Genomic DNA, 15,530 nt, shown 5'->3' with positions numbered 1-15,530 from the left:
TGCAGCCACTCCAGCCCTTCAGGACTGAAATCGCCTACCCTGCTTGCCTTTGAATGTACAACCATTTAACAACAGAAATACCTTTAGTATTTTCATATAATAATAACTTTTCTGAAATTAACTTTTTGATTATTTATTTTAAATTAAACAGATGTCTTACTACCTGCTTGGTCTGGGTTAACAAAGCCTGGCCATGCTGCATAAAGCTGTGGTCTAGTCTAGTTGATATTTAATGAAACTTTCAGACAATATTTTACGAGGTAGTCTGCATGGGGCACTTGATCATAACTAAATTCCTCCAGTTGGCTGAAGGGTGGCTCCTGCACAGCCAATCAGAGACTCAGTCTGTCACTACTTATCCCCATTTCACCACCTAGCTGTGTTTTTTTTGTTGGCTTCTGAAGTGAACACAATGGTAAGCCTTATGTGAACTCTTTTAATTTTTTACTTTTTTGATTATGTTTAACAATTTCAAATGTTTTGTTGATTAAATTTAATGAAGCGTAAATTATTTTTCCCTACTACAAGGATCTAACTGAGGAACCATTTTTTATTAATGAAGAACATATAGTTAGAAGCAAAAACCTAAGCATGAAGGGAAATTGATAACATCTTTTTAGTTATGTTTACAAGGGGTGTACATAAAAATGTTTTTTTACATTATTGAATATATCTGATCTTCCTGCAGTGGTTTTATTATAAGAATACAAAACTTTAGTTGTTTACAGTTATTTTGCTGCAGTTAACTGCTCAATATGGAGGCTCAGTTGTCATCTTGTAAAACAGAAGTGTAGAGAAGGGAACTGATGTTTATAAGCAGAAGAGTGTCAGCATGTTGAAGCAAGTTAATGTATAGCAAGCTTATTTCAACAAGCCTTGTTCATACACATTAAAGTTCATTACTTGATGTTGCAAACCATGTTTCATGCTTTATGTTTGGCCGAATAAATGAAGAAAACTTTTTATTTGATAGAAAAAATGCTACTTTTTAACAGTTTGAAAAGCTCTTGTTATGTCCATTCAGTCCAAGGAGAATTACATCGAGAAGTAATATTTGATTTGTTTAAGTATGTTCTAACTGAGTGTACATGTATACATAGACTTTAAATTGGCACAACAAGGCAGGATCCAAACTTGGATTTGTTGCTAGTCCTTAATGAAATTGCTTTGTTTTTGAAAACATTTTAGATTTTTGATACCAATGCACTTCCAGAGTAATAAAACATAGATAGATAGATAGATAGATAGATAGATAGATAGATAGATAGATAGATAGATAGATAGATAGATAGATAGATAGATAGATAGATAGTTCTTGTATTTCCTTGTGATGGGGGTAACTTCACACCAGTAAATATAAGTTTCCATCTGTTTTGGATGATCAGTTCATTACACTGTAATGTTGATATAAAGGAGCAACTTAGCATTCACCTGCACATTGTAGTTATAGTTATGCTTTTGTAACCAGTGTATTGTGTTTTTCTTAGACTTTATGCTCATTATGGCATATTATTGGCACCAGAGAGAAGAATTAGGTTCCAAAGGGTTAGCCTTGCTATGAATATAATTTAAAGCAATGAACCGTGGTCCAGATATTAATACTGCTCTTGGGATCCCCACACTGCAGCCTGAAGTTCTAGGTGTTGCATCACCAGTTTCCTCATTGGTGACCATCAACTGTCTTGAAATTATTTGTCTTATTTCAACTATGAGTGCACATATCTGGAAATGCCAAAGATTGCACATTTTAATTGTTTTTAAGAATGTAGGAAAGCTGCCTTTACTTCATGCATGGAAAAGTGTTCATTCTCTTTAAAATGCATTGCGTTTAGAACATATGTTGTATTGCTTTGTGCCTAATGTCAGTTGATCTCATTGTACAAAACAGATTGAGAAAATGTGAACAACAAAACATGTATAATGTAAGCAAATCAAAATAAATCAGATGTCATTTAGTAAAGAGAACATTTTTTTATTTTACATTGTGCCTTTCTGTATTTAATGCCATTTTTAGACACCTTAGAAGTTCAGCACTATGGTATCATTATTTGTATTTTTTATGACTGGAACACAGACAGATTAAAAGACTTGCTTACTGTGTCACAGAGAGTCAGAGGCAGACTTTTTGTTGTTTACAGTACAGCGCCTCTTGGACACACTGCTTGCATTAAATATAACTGTGTCCACACTTAACTAAGCTGGTATGAAAAAGAAAACACTGTTCACTTCGGGTAGGAAGCAAAACTTTCTCTCCACAAGGGGTTCAGAAAATTATATAAAAGGTAGAACTGAAAAAGAGGTTGTAGGAGGACAAAATGGCCGTTCTGTCCATTTAAGTATTCGACATTTATTCTTTACAAGATATTGTGTCTCTTAGATATGTATTTCCTTGTATTGAGATACTCCTATTAAAACCATTACAGACTGATTTGAAAATTATATCAATGCCTATACAATTATGGATAAAAAATCTCATTCACAGACAAGTGCAAAAGAATTTTCCAAATGTCACCATCGAGAAGTCATTGTTTTATGTCTGCACATGGAGAGGACGGCTACAAACACTGTGCCTCTGAATCAAAAACCACTTCCATATCAAGTTGAGCCCAAGGGAGCAATCAGGTCCTGACTTCTAAAATGCAACTGCAAGGCTGTCATATTACATATCGCGTCCCTTTCTTTTTCTCTTTTTTAGACTTGCTGCCCCTCACTAAACCAAAGTACACATTCCACTTCAATCTGTATTGGATATGTATATCATATCATAATAGTAATACTGTAATATAAGTATTAAAACTGCACATCAACTAACCTCTCTAAGCTCTAGACTTGGCTAGTATTAGATCAAGCCTAACAGAAGTGAAACAAAGCACTTTTATGAATGTTGCAGCAGATATTCTTGGTAATTGAGTAGTAAACTTATTGTACTCTTCATGGATAGAAATTGTACCTCAGAAATAAGATTAACGAAATTGTCTCTGCTAGATTGCTGCTTATTTTTTTCTCATTTGAAACTTTCATTTCTCAGTTCATTAGGGGTATGCCATATTAGCTTAATAAATAATAAAACTTGCTCAACTGATATCAACACTACTACTCTAGGAAAAACAGCAGCCTTTCTTAGATGCTAATTTTCTTTTATCCTCAGAGCAACCTTGGATCCTTTTGTTGTGTTTTATGGGGAAAATAGTGGAGAATAATTATACGATTACAGAAGTGTCTAAAGGAGTGAAATTTATAATATTATGTAGATAGATTTCTAATTTATTATTATATTCAATAAAAAGATAACAAAAATGTGGAGAGAACAGAAAAACAAAAGCTTTAGGAATTCCAAGAGTTTAGTTTTGCAACCCTAGCTTTAACACCAAAGTTCAAAATGTAAGTTTCAGGGTGGCACAGTGCTCTTTTTTTTTTAAATCCCTGGCCCGTTTACTATTTGCATAGAGTTTACACATTCTCCCTTTATTTATGTATGTGCCAGTTTTCCTCCTCTTGTTAGGCTACATGGTGGGTGACTGTGGGTTGACCCTGCATGAGTGAGTGTACCTTGCCATCAACCCATTTGGGGATATTTCATTATTTGCACCCGATGCTGCATGATTAGGCCCTGACCCCACATACACAACTCCAAATTGGATTAAGTAAGCTTGATAATAGATACATAGATGTGTTATGGTTTCAGTTTATTTGTGGTTCAGTGGTTCTGTTCGTAGGCTGAAATCAAAGGACACCAGACTCATTTCCTATCTACCACCTGTGTGACTGTGAGCTTGAATCATGGAAAAAAGGTACAATAATTTGGAATGGTATTCATTATAAAAGAGCTATTTTGATCATGTATTGGTTGTCTGGTATATTTATGTTATTAATTTTTTGCCACTTTTTACAGATATTTAATTACAGAAAGTAGACTGAATTACAACATTGTACAAGATATCAATCAAAATGCAAACTAAGAACTGTGATTTTACAATGCCATGATTTCTTATTTATTGTAGAGGAATTTTATTTTTGTGTGTTGATACTCTCCGTCTGTAAATACATTGTCTTTTATTTATATGTATCAACTGAGTGTTGCATCCTCATTCCAAATGTCGATTGTACATCACAAGAAAAATGAGAGCTGTGTCAGCAAGAATCCCAAAAAGACCACTGATACAGTCAGCTGTCGGCCAATGTCTTGGCCACTACCCTTGAGCACTGTTATGTATTTTGATGATTTACATGATTTTCAGTGAATGTCATCCATCTGTTGTTTCTACTCCCTTCTAAAATGCTGCTCACACTAATTTTCTATCTTTACAGACTTCCTACACAGACAAAGGAGAAAAGGTAATAGCTTTTCTGTTTAATGTCTTTGTTAGGTGTCTTTCATATGCTTTATTCTACAGATTTAATTTTAATAAAAATTCCAACAAATTAACAAATAGGGAATTTTTATTTCTCTTGGGTGCATTAATAAGAAGGAACAGTTGCTAGGCTTCAGACTAATTTATAATATCTAATTTTAAAAAATCCTTAAACAATCTTTTAAAAATAAAATTAAACAGTTTTGCAATTTTAATAAAAAAAAGTGTAGAGACATAGATATACTGTACAGGTAATTATATTGTGTTATACCTCGACTAACCAACTCAAGTTGTGGGTGGCATACTAGTATACAGTTCCACGGACATGGCTTAGACATTGTTTGCATGATTTTTTTTGCCTGGAGTTTCTCTGCCATTCTCTTACAACATCCCAGAAATGACACAAATGGATAGTTTGGTGTCTTTAGACCTGGCCAGACTGAGCAAGTGCAAGGATCAATATGAGTGTGTCCCTCCAATATACTGATGTCCCATCCACAGATGACTTCTGCACAGTCCCATTCATCAGTTATTATCCAGTCCTGAGTACATCAGGCACAAGGCACACTTCTTTCCTGAATAAGAAAACAATCAATCACAAGGCATCTTCTCACTTATGTGCTCTGGCAAAACAGGACCATCTTTGTTATCTGGGAAGTCCTTGAGAAAAACCCTATGGATCCAGAGGAAACATGCAGTGGCCCTGGAGGAACTGGACTTATGTCCTGAGAGGTGTTCCACCCATAATTACACACAAAGTACGTATAATACCTAGAATGGCCACCAATGCAATACAAAATCACATTCATCAGTTTACAGTTCCTAATCAAACAAGCCTTCTATGTGAAAGGAAACCAGAGCACCTAAAATAACCCACATGGACAGCAACCACACTCCACACAGGCAGTGAACAGGCTGGAATTTCAGTTTAGGACCCTGGAGCTATGAGACTAAGGTGGTGCCCACTGTAAAATGTGATTAGACCGAAATATCAAATACAAAATACCTATTACTCTGTGACATCTGCACATTCTGCCTGTACACGCAGGAGTTGTCCATCCAATCCACATGCCCATTAGGTTAACTGGCCCCTATATAAAGTACCTGAGTGTCGATGGTTGTGATCTGAGATTGTTTGGTGTCCTGTCCAGGGTTAGTTGCAGCTGGAGTATACTCCAGCTCCCTATGATCATGAAATGATTTAGCAGATTAGGAAACGGACAGATGATGTAACAACTAGCCTGAGCAGAAATTAATTCTCCATGTAGTTCCAGCATGTAACATTGTTTGTAACTCTCACACAGACCCCAAAGTTCTGATCTATCCAGCCTTTTAATTAAGAAATAATTATATTCATTCTTCTTACTAGATTTAGCACTTGCAAGTAAAAAGTTCACTGTAATAACCCTGTAAGCCTGCAAATTACAAAATACTAAATAAAAATATTGTTATCAGTGTGAATTTTTTAATGGATCAATTGTTAACTTGAAATGTAAAACTTGCCTTAATAATTATTCTTGTATGTGTTTTTGAGTTGTGAAATTTATGTTGTTTTACAGCATAAACAAGGCAGATTTCTTCACTTCCACCACATTACATTCTGGGTGGGAAATGCCAAGCAGGTAAGCCATGCTGTTATATCATGCAATTAGATCACTTAACATGAAAGGTACCCTCTAGCCTCTTAGGTTCTTATCTTAATGGGGGATAGAAAGGAATGTCAAAATCAGTTACTGTATATACCTGTTATGTACATCCTCTTACCTGTCTCACTGTCCATGTTATATGCCACACATTCAACCCCAGGGACCTCTAATGGCAGACTGCTTACTCACTGGGCCGGTCTTTTATTTCCAATTCTTTACTTCAACCCAGTTTTTACCATCAATAGAGTACTTCATCCAATCATCCTTATGGGACCACAGCAGTCCTGCACTAGTCTACCCTGAATAATAATAATCAGACAAGGGCTTTTACCTTTAAGCTTTTACTTGTACATTATATTTATTTACATTAAGACCAATAATAGTGTAGCGTGCCTCCCACATCCTTGCACTGCACCCTTTAATTACAAAAATCATTGTAGTATTTGCCAAAGCATAGAACTCAATCGGAATCCTACAAAGCTATAAATGTTTGGTTAGGAACCATGTAAAAAATAAATTGCTGGTATTTTAAAGGGTTTATGTCAAGAGTTTCTTTTGTATTCCAGACCAATTTCAGCAGTACCCATGCTTAGTTCAGAGTTACCATAACAGCAAACTTTAACACAGCCAGAAGTATTATCAATGGTGGAAATCCTAATTAATCAGAGATTGCTTGTTGGCTACTGCATTCACAATAAGCCAGTGATGGTAACTCTGTTGTGTTTGCAGCAGTGCTTCACCATTAAATTTCCTTTTCAATGGCTTGCTATGATTTTTTTTTCCTAACCAGTTTTTCATGACAAAACAAAACTTCTAAGGAAACAGATATGAATGGCAATGAGTCAGCTACTTCTTCACAGGAGCTGGTGTGTTTACTACGGACAACAACGGAAATACTAACATACAGGTCTCTGGGCACATGTCACTCTAGTTACCAATGAAGACACAAGTGACACAGGCATTCACATTAAAGAGTGGCCAGGAAGACACTAGACCATCCCCAGTGTAGGCCTTGTGTAAAACTCAAACCAGTTTGATCAAGGAGTTTCCTGTTTTTCCTTATTTGTTAATGACTTGAATTCAACAAAGTACAAAAAAGTCTGACCTGTCAAAGCAGACAAGACAAAAATACATGTCTTTCATCTCCTGCATCCTCTGATCTTTGTGATCTGTGTGTCACATAAGTTGGCTTTCTTAAGTACATTTTTTGTCTGTATTGCACTGATGACATCATAGATACAATCTCAGAGCAGTACTCCAGCGTGTAACTGTGTGTTTCTTGTGTCACAAAATTCATTATGCATTTTGTCTAAAGTTCAGTATTAGCCATAATGAAAGAATGTAATGTTCTCCTGACATTTACAAACAGATTAAGAACTTTGAGGAAGCTCAGTCTGTGTACAAGCAGGAAGAATTTAAGAAAATATTAATTGTCAGAGCGTTCATTGACCAAAGGACACAGTGTTACATTCTCTTTGTTAAAGTGTTACCTTTCTTGGCAGTTTTGAACACTGAATCTCTGTTTTCTGATTTAATCGTAATTTTAAACGTCTGCATAGACATCACAAAAAGAGTCATGGCTGTCATCCTCCAGTGGTACACCCACACAATAGATCAGAACATTCCTCTCACTGCCAATCACATATAGTCCTCAAAAAACAGGAATACTTTGCTTCTGTCACAGTTCTCCTCTGCCTCAATACTTTAGGGACCCCTACAGATCAGCAACATCTCTGTCAGCATCCTCTTGGTTCCTTGTACTCCTCCTCTCTAGGCATTCCCACAACTAGAGTGTATTACCCTGCCTCCTTGCCTTGTTTTGTAATCATTAGCACACTTAAAACTTAGTTGCTATTCCAGCAAGCATGTACAGTCCGTGCTGTACGTGTGCAGAAGAAATTGCCACAGCAGATTTGTTTGCTCAGCATGTTGAAATAGGCTGCAGGTTGAGTGAACTTGATGTATTTGACTTTATTTTAACCTGGGCAGCTGTTCATGGTCACTCTGAGAAATGCCTGCGTCATGTTAAGGGCAGAAGCCTGGTGCAGCTTTATTCTGATTTATTCTATTTATTTTTAATAGCATGGCAGAAGACTTACTGAACACAGCAAGATCCTCCTATATTCTAAATCTGTGAGGAAAGATCTTAATATTTAAGATAAACAGAAGAAGGCTTGTATTCACATAGCACCACTTTCACTGAACATCATGCCAAAATATTTAAGATGATAACTTTTATATATATACCGCACTTGGTCTCACATAAAATCGGGGATTTCAACACTAGGTCACATGTTTTAGCTAAAGACGGAATATGACATTATTACAACCCTGGGAATTAGTCTAGCGTTTAAGTCTAAGTGCTGAAGCGGCATCTACTGTTTGAACGGAGTTCAGCTGCAGCCTGTAATACAAACAACGTCACTCACAACACGCTCACTCAAAAGCATTGTTCTTGACGCAATTATTGTAAGCCATTTATCATGTTTACTACTAAAATTAATTGTATTTTTCATTCTAACAGATGGAGTAGCTGACACTATAACCTAATAAAGGAGTTTTAAACAGAATGATTGACAAATTAAAATAGGTTGATAGAGGGAGTACAAATCTCATTAGTGTCTATTGACTGTCACACAGAGAAAATAGACTGATGGTTCAAATGTGGGGGTCTCAAACTCAGGTCCTAGTAAGCCAGCGTGCCTCTCTTATAACTGCTAAAGGAATTTGCTATTTATTTACGCAATGTATTTCTGCTGTGATGTTCCTACATTAGGCGGCACGGTGGCGCAGCGGTAGCACTGCTGCCTCGCAGTTAGGAGACCCTGCGTGGAGTTTGCATGTTCTCCCCGTGTCTGCATGGGTTTCCTCCGGGCGCTCCGGTTTCCTCCCACAATCCAAAGACATGCAGGTTAGGTGGATTGGTGATTCTAAATTGGCCCTAGTGTGTGCTTGGTGTGTGGGTGTGTTTGTGTGTGTCCTGCGGTGGGTTGGCACCCTGCCCAGGATTGGTTCCTGCCTTGTGCCCTGTGTTGGCTGGGATTGGCTCCAGCAGACCCCCGTGACCCTGTATTCGGATTCAGCGGGTTAGAAAATGGATGGATGTATGTTCCTACATTAATAAAGGCAGATCACTTGCTCATTCTTTATATTTCCTATATTTTTTATTTAAATTGTCTTTTAGCAAGTTATAATGTCAATTTGTCTGTCTCCTCAGTTATATGGCATTAAGTATAATTTTCTAACAGGAATATTCCAGCCATACATGATTTGTGTATCTGTTATTTACTCTGGGGGTTCTTGGAGTTATGGCCCAGAACAATTGTTAATCTCATATTTTTATAGACAATGGGGATAACAACATTTCTGCTACAATAAGTGTTAACGCTGAATAACAGCAAACAACTTCAAAATGTCCCAAACAAATCTCTGATTTCTCATGTCACATAATCCAGATGTCAGGTGTAGGACAAAGTGGGTATTGCACATTCTGCTTGGCTTTAGTGGCACACCAGGCCTGTTAGGGGAGCGAATTTAAAAGACATGCAGCTGTGCAAAACCCTCAGTTGCATTCCATACTAAGTGACTTAACTCCAGCTTGTACCAAGACCTGCCTGGACTTCATCTGATAGCAAAGGTGTGAATCAGAGTTGAATATCTTTGCAGAGACCCCGTGCAGACCTTTTCAGCCAGACGTCCCAAAGTGGACTCAAGCAAGAACAAAGAGCAGCAATTCAAGGAATGACAACTGAGATGGACTCGTCTATGAGAAGACTCTGTTTTTGTTACTTGAAGTGACTTTAATCCAATAAGGAGAAGTTATACATTCCCTTAAAACTCTCTGCACCATCCTGTAGTAGTTCTTTGGAATATTTGTTGGACCCTCACTGAACTCCCTGGGGATTTTATCAAGGATGTGGAAATAAGCAAAATGACCTTCTGAAAGCTGGTCTCTGAAACTAAAAAAAGCAGATAAACTGTTTCCTCTCCTCCTGGGAAGGTGAACTTGACAAAACTCTACTCTTTGTGAACCTGAGAGCCAAGATCCAGTTTGCCAACCTAAACAGTAAACTGGTTCAAAGGCTAAGATGTAGCCATCACTTGAAGAAGAGAACTTCAGCATTTAAATACGTGCCAGAAAGAGTAATGCTCTTTACCTTGAAGCTGTAGAAGACACAGCAAAGGGACTAAATGGGGAAAGCAGTTAATATCACTGACAAGGATCATGCAGCAAAGACAAAGGGTGCACTCTTGCCCAAGAAATATTCTCCACTCGAACTGGGGGCAACAACTTCACAAAACATCAAACATTACCCATAAAGACTTGGTATCGTAAAACTATTTATCAATGCCAAGATAAAGTAGGACTCTAAATACCAGTAAACAGCCAGCCTATTTGTTATATGCTTGTCTGTCTAGTCCGTCTGCATCCAGTCTTAATGTCAACATATATATGTAGTTACCATATTTCTATAATCCTTTTGCTTATCAATAAATTGTATCATTCCATTCTTTAAAACAAGTGTACCTCAGTTACCTTGATATACGTGCAAATGCCAGAGACACCCCTCCTACAACAGAGAAACATAAGTTTAAAAAAAAAAGTAGGAGCTTTGCCGAAGTATTTGAGTAATTAATGGTATACTGATGATTAATTAACCAACTTAAAATTTCCTCAGTTCCTACATTTAAATGGACTATCCCTGGGTATTCATGGGTATCTGTTTGAATGCTTACAACATCCCAGACACAGCTAATTTTGTTATTGTTATTTAAAACATTTCTGGAAAATCTACTCCTGAATAAAAGTGAGGCACACTGAAATGCGAATGAGCTTTTGAACTGAAGACCCACCTCTTGTTATTATCCAGTGGTCAGGAGTTCTGCCAAGTCTTGGCTCATTCATTGGCATCCCCTAACTTCACGTAATATCAACATCACTGAGCATGGTCTGAAAGAGGAGTACAATTAGAGATTAATAATTCAAGAAAGTTGTGTGGAAACATCATCCATTGGCACATTTTTTAAAATCTCTTACTGTATAACAACACTCTCATAACAACATGAGATTAACAATTTTTCTCAGACATCACTACAAACGCGTCGCAAGTAGCGTAAAAAATTATCACTTTTTTGTAGAGTATTCCTTTAACAGCTGTGCTAATGTTTGGCATGAGCCATACGTTGGAATAAAAATGCATTGCATTTTATTACTACAAACATTACAAAATAGATTCCAATAAATGGTGCCGAACAGAGTGAAACTGCCAGGCAGACAGAAAAGGGCCTTTATATAAAACTATTATATATATATATACTGCTCAAAAGAATTAAAGGAACACTTTTTAATCAGAGTATAGCATAAAGTCAATGAAACTTATGGGATATTAATCTGGTCAGTTAAGTAGCAGAGGGGGTTGTTAATCAGTTTCAGCTGCTGTGGTGTTAATGAAATTAACAACAGATGCACTAGAGGGGCAACAATGAGATGACCCCCAAAACAGGAATGGTTTAACAGGTGGAGGCCACTGACATTTTTCCCTCCTAATCTTTTCTGACTGTTTCTTCATTAGTTTTGCATTTGGCTACAGTCAGTGTCACTACTGGTAGCATGAGGCGATACCTGGACCCTACAGAGGTTGCACAGGTAGTCCAACTTCTCCAGGATGGCACATCAATATGTGTCATTGCCAGAAGGTTTGCTGTGTCTCCCTGCACAGTCTCAATGGCATGGAGGAGATTCTAGGAGACAAGCAGTTACTCTAGGAGAGCTGGAGAGGGCCATAGAAGGTCCATAACCCATCAGCAGGACCAGTATCTGCTCCTTTGGGCAAGGAGGAACAGGATGAGCACTGCCAGAGCCCTACAAAATGACCTCCAGCAGGCCACTGGTGTGAATGTCTCTGACCAAACAACCAGAAAGACTTCATGAGGGTGATCCAAGGGCCCCATGTCCTCTAATGGGCCCTGAGCTCACTGCCCAGCAGCATGCAGCTCGATTGGCATTCACCATAGAATACCAGAATTGGCAGATGCACCACTGGTGCCCTGTGCTTTTTACAGAGAGCAGGTTCACCCTGAGCACGTGACAGAAGTGAAAGGGTCTGGAGAAGCCATGGAGAACATTATGCTGCCTGTGACATCATTCAGCATGAGCAGTTTGGTGGTGGGTTAATGATTGTCTGGGGAGGCATATCCATGGAGGGTCACACAGACCGCTACAGGCTTGACAAAGGCACCTTGGCTGCCATTAGGTATCAGGATGAAATCCTTGGACCCATTGTCAGACCCTATGCTGGTACAGTGGCTCCTGGTGCACGACAATTCTTGGCCTCATGTGGTGAGAGTATGCAGTCAGTTCCTGGAGGATGAAGGAATTGACACCATTGACTGGCCACCACTCTTTCCTGACCTAAATCCAATAGAACACCTCTGGGACATTATGTTTTGGTCCATCCAATGCCACCAGGTTGCACCTCAGACTGTCCAGGAGCTCAGTGATGCTGGGATCTGGGAGGAGATCCCCAACAACACCATCTGTCATCTCATTAGAAGCATGCACCGATGTTGTCAGGCATGTATACAAGAACACAGGGGCCATACAAAGTGCTGCGTACAATTTTGAGTTGCTGCAATTAAATTTTGGCAAAATGGACTAGCCTGCCACATAATTTTTTCACTCTGATTTTTGGGGCGTCTTTGAATTCAGGGCTCTGTAGGTTGATCATTTTCATTTCCATCAAACGATGTGGCATCCTTTCGGTCCTAACACATTACCCAGTCTATATCAGTATAGATATCCAGGAGGATTTCTTTTTCCCATTGAGATCTGATGTGTTTTCAAAGTGTTCCTTTAATTTTTTTGAGCAGTTTATATACAATCAGTCCCCTACATATGAACCTTCAAGTTAGGAACTTTCAAAGATACTAATGTCCAATAAATTAAAAATTATTTAAATAAGTGAAAAATTAAAAATTTTAGCATACCTTCAAATTTCATAGCAGTGTGGTTATAGTTAGAATAGTTAGGTCACGTGTCTGGCATTAGGTGGAGTGCAAAACCCTCACTATTATTGTACATGTTTTCTATAGGAGATGAGGGTTGGGGATTGCATTGTGTTCATTGGGTGCCTAGGGTAATTTTGCTGGACTTACGAACACACTCTCGGAATGGAACACGTTCATATGTAAGGGACTTACTGTATATATCTTATATACAGTATAAATGTCTATGCGTGGAAGTGTGTGTGTCTGTCTGTCTGGCTCGGAAATGTAAAGCTACAGCATGAAGCTCAAAGTGCTTGCAAGACAGCTCCAAGTTAATGAGTCAGAGGAAGAAAGAAGTACATACATGCAGCTGAAGTGAAACTGCTGATGAAAGACAAACTTGCTTAGCTGCTAATACACAAGCAAGGTGAGCACATCAGCAGAACGAAACCTCAGAGGCGCGAGAAACTTGCTTAACTGCTAACAGTCAAGGGGAGGCAAGTACGTCCGCAAAACGAAACTGCCAACTCTGCATTTCAATTTTTTTTCTGACGATTTCAATAGTTTCTAGGAGCCTGGGGTTTTTACAGCATGGGCTTACATAGCTAGTATATACAGTATTTTAGATAGACAGACAGACAGACAGATAGATACTGTAGATAGATAGATATTGTAAAGGGGAAACATAACAACAGTGTGTGGAGCACCAACCTGGATGAACCCTGTATATTCAATGTCAGCACAAAAAATAAATTGCAGAAACGTCATCTCAGACAATAGTCCTAGGCAGAACTGAAGTAGTGTAGTTGCCCTCTTGGTTATATAGGTCGTTGACAGGAAGGGGAGGGTCCAGGAGTGAGGACAACAGAAGTGACACCAGCACTGGAGTAGCAATAAGGCTTCCGTCCTGCAGAGGGAGGAGGAGAGAAGGTATTAAACCACAGTACCAACCTCTGGTTTGGTGGGTTATTACTATCACCTGAGCCCTTAAGCTGTGCACCACATGTGCACATATGTGACGAGAGAGAGAAAAAAAAGAACCATTCAGTACCAAAAAAGATGAACAGAAACTCCTAAAAGTCGTGTAATATACTGTATATTTAGTGAGTAGTTGTCCACTTAGCATTAAGAACTGGCACAGAGTTGGAAGGAAACGTCCAGAAAGGGATTACAGAAGACAGCCAACTACAGTAATAAGTTAGGTTAAAGACTGCCAATTGTTGGACAAAGGTTAAAAATGCATTACAGTAAACTAATATGCATAACTAGCTTCTTCTTCTGCTTTGAGTGTAACTTCTGTTCAGCTTCTTGGATGTAGCCTACAGTACTTATCTGTAGAATAAGATGCAGCTGCTACTGTAGATTATAAATGTCTGACTGAAAATAAATACAGTAAATACATCTTTATAATGTGTCAGTGCCACATTCAATGGTCACCAAAATACAAGTTTCAGTAAGTGTCGGGGACAAACGGTTTTAAGTTTTATCTTGGCAATGCACAGTGCCTTTCTACTCATGTATGTGTCCTATGCAGGCGGCGTCATTTTACTGTGACAAAATGGGCTTTGAACCCTGCGCCTATAAAGGACTGGAGACTGGGAGCCGAGAAGTGGCATCACATGTTATCAAACAAAACAAGGTCTGACCTTTCTCTTCATTTTATAAACAAATGTTTAAGTGAGCCGCATGTTTCAAAAACATTCCTGCCTGCCACTCATTTGAAATGCTTTAAGGACTAATGGCCAAATCATTCATTTTCTTAGAAATCTTATTTTCATCTCCTTCTTTCTCTTGTCTTGTATTTCAGATCCTGTTTGTTTTCCAGTCAGCACTGAACCCAGGCAACAGAGGTATCAAAAAAAGTACTGAGAGGATGTGACAGCAATTGTAGCTCCTGCTTGAAATCAATGGTCATTTTCTGTTATGTAAAACAGAAATGTATGATTTTAGGAGGGGTGGCATTATTAGATGTTATTGACAGATGAAGCATTTGCAGTGTGTGGCATTGTTCAGACCCAACTGGGACTGAGCATCAAGGAGCTCTCCTGTAAATGGAAGGCTGCACACGTACATGCCAGTTGGAGGTTTGGGATAACAGTCATGGAGGAGAGGCTGGGTAAAGTTAGGTGAAGGTGAACAGCAGCATTGGTACAGTGACGAGACACCTTTCTGTTAGCCTTTAATATTGGAGCCCAGGGTCCTAAGATAAATACGCCTTTACCTGTAGACAGTCATGAGGGTAGCTTCATAAGAAGAATTTCTTACCTGAACACGCATGTAAAAAACAAGTCAATGTAAAATGTCAAGTGGATTTTATTTGGAAATTAATTGGCAGTTAGGTGTCTCATTTGGTCATTTTTGCTTTTTATCAAACTGGGACAATTTAGAGCCACTAAATTAACTTAAAAATCTTTCCAGAGAAAGGAGAACACACAAACGACACATAATTGGCTTTTCCACTGCCACATTAAACCAGAATGAGAAAGAATGGTCCATGTTTTAAAGACAAGAGCTGCAAAGGAGTCATTAAATGGAGCATAATAGT

The 15,530-nt window shown here is 38.3% G+C and overlaps 1 protein-coding gene across 1 annotated transcript in view; it reads left to right on the top strand.

Annotated features, from left to right (window-relative positions):
* Nucleotides 1-323: 323 nt before the first annotated feature.
* The window catches only part of hpda (4-hydroxyphenylpyruvate dioxygenase a), a 34,228-nt gene continuing 19,021 nt past the window's right edge, over nucleotides 324-15,530 (top strand). Inside the window, exons 1-5 of the mRNA XM_039756814.1 lie at nucleotides 324-415; nucleotides 4,309-4,335; nucleotides 5,912-5,974; nucleotides 14,520-14,624; nucleotides 14,793-14,835. Coding sequence (XP_039612748.1) covers nucleotides 413-415; nucleotides 4,309-4,335; nucleotides 5,912-5,974; nucleotides 14,520-14,624; nucleotides 14,793-14,835 — 241 coding nt within the window. The 5' untranslated portion in view covers nucleotides 324-412. The remainder of the gene's footprint in view (nucleotides 416-4,308; nucleotides 4,336-5,911; nucleotides 5,975-14,519; nucleotides 14,625-14,792; nucleotides 14,836-15,530) is intronic.

This window comes from Polypterus senegalus, chromosome 6 (genome assembly GCF_016835505.1).
Source record: "Polypterus senegalus isolate Bchr_013 chromosome 6, ASM1683550v1, whole genome shotgun sequence".
NCBI classification, from domain to species: Eukaryota; Metazoa; Chordata; class Cladistia; order Polypteriformes; family Polypteridae; genus Polypterus; species Polypterus senegalus.
Note: the sequence above shows the minus strand (reverse complement) of the source record. Positions and strands in the feature narration are given on the sequence as shown.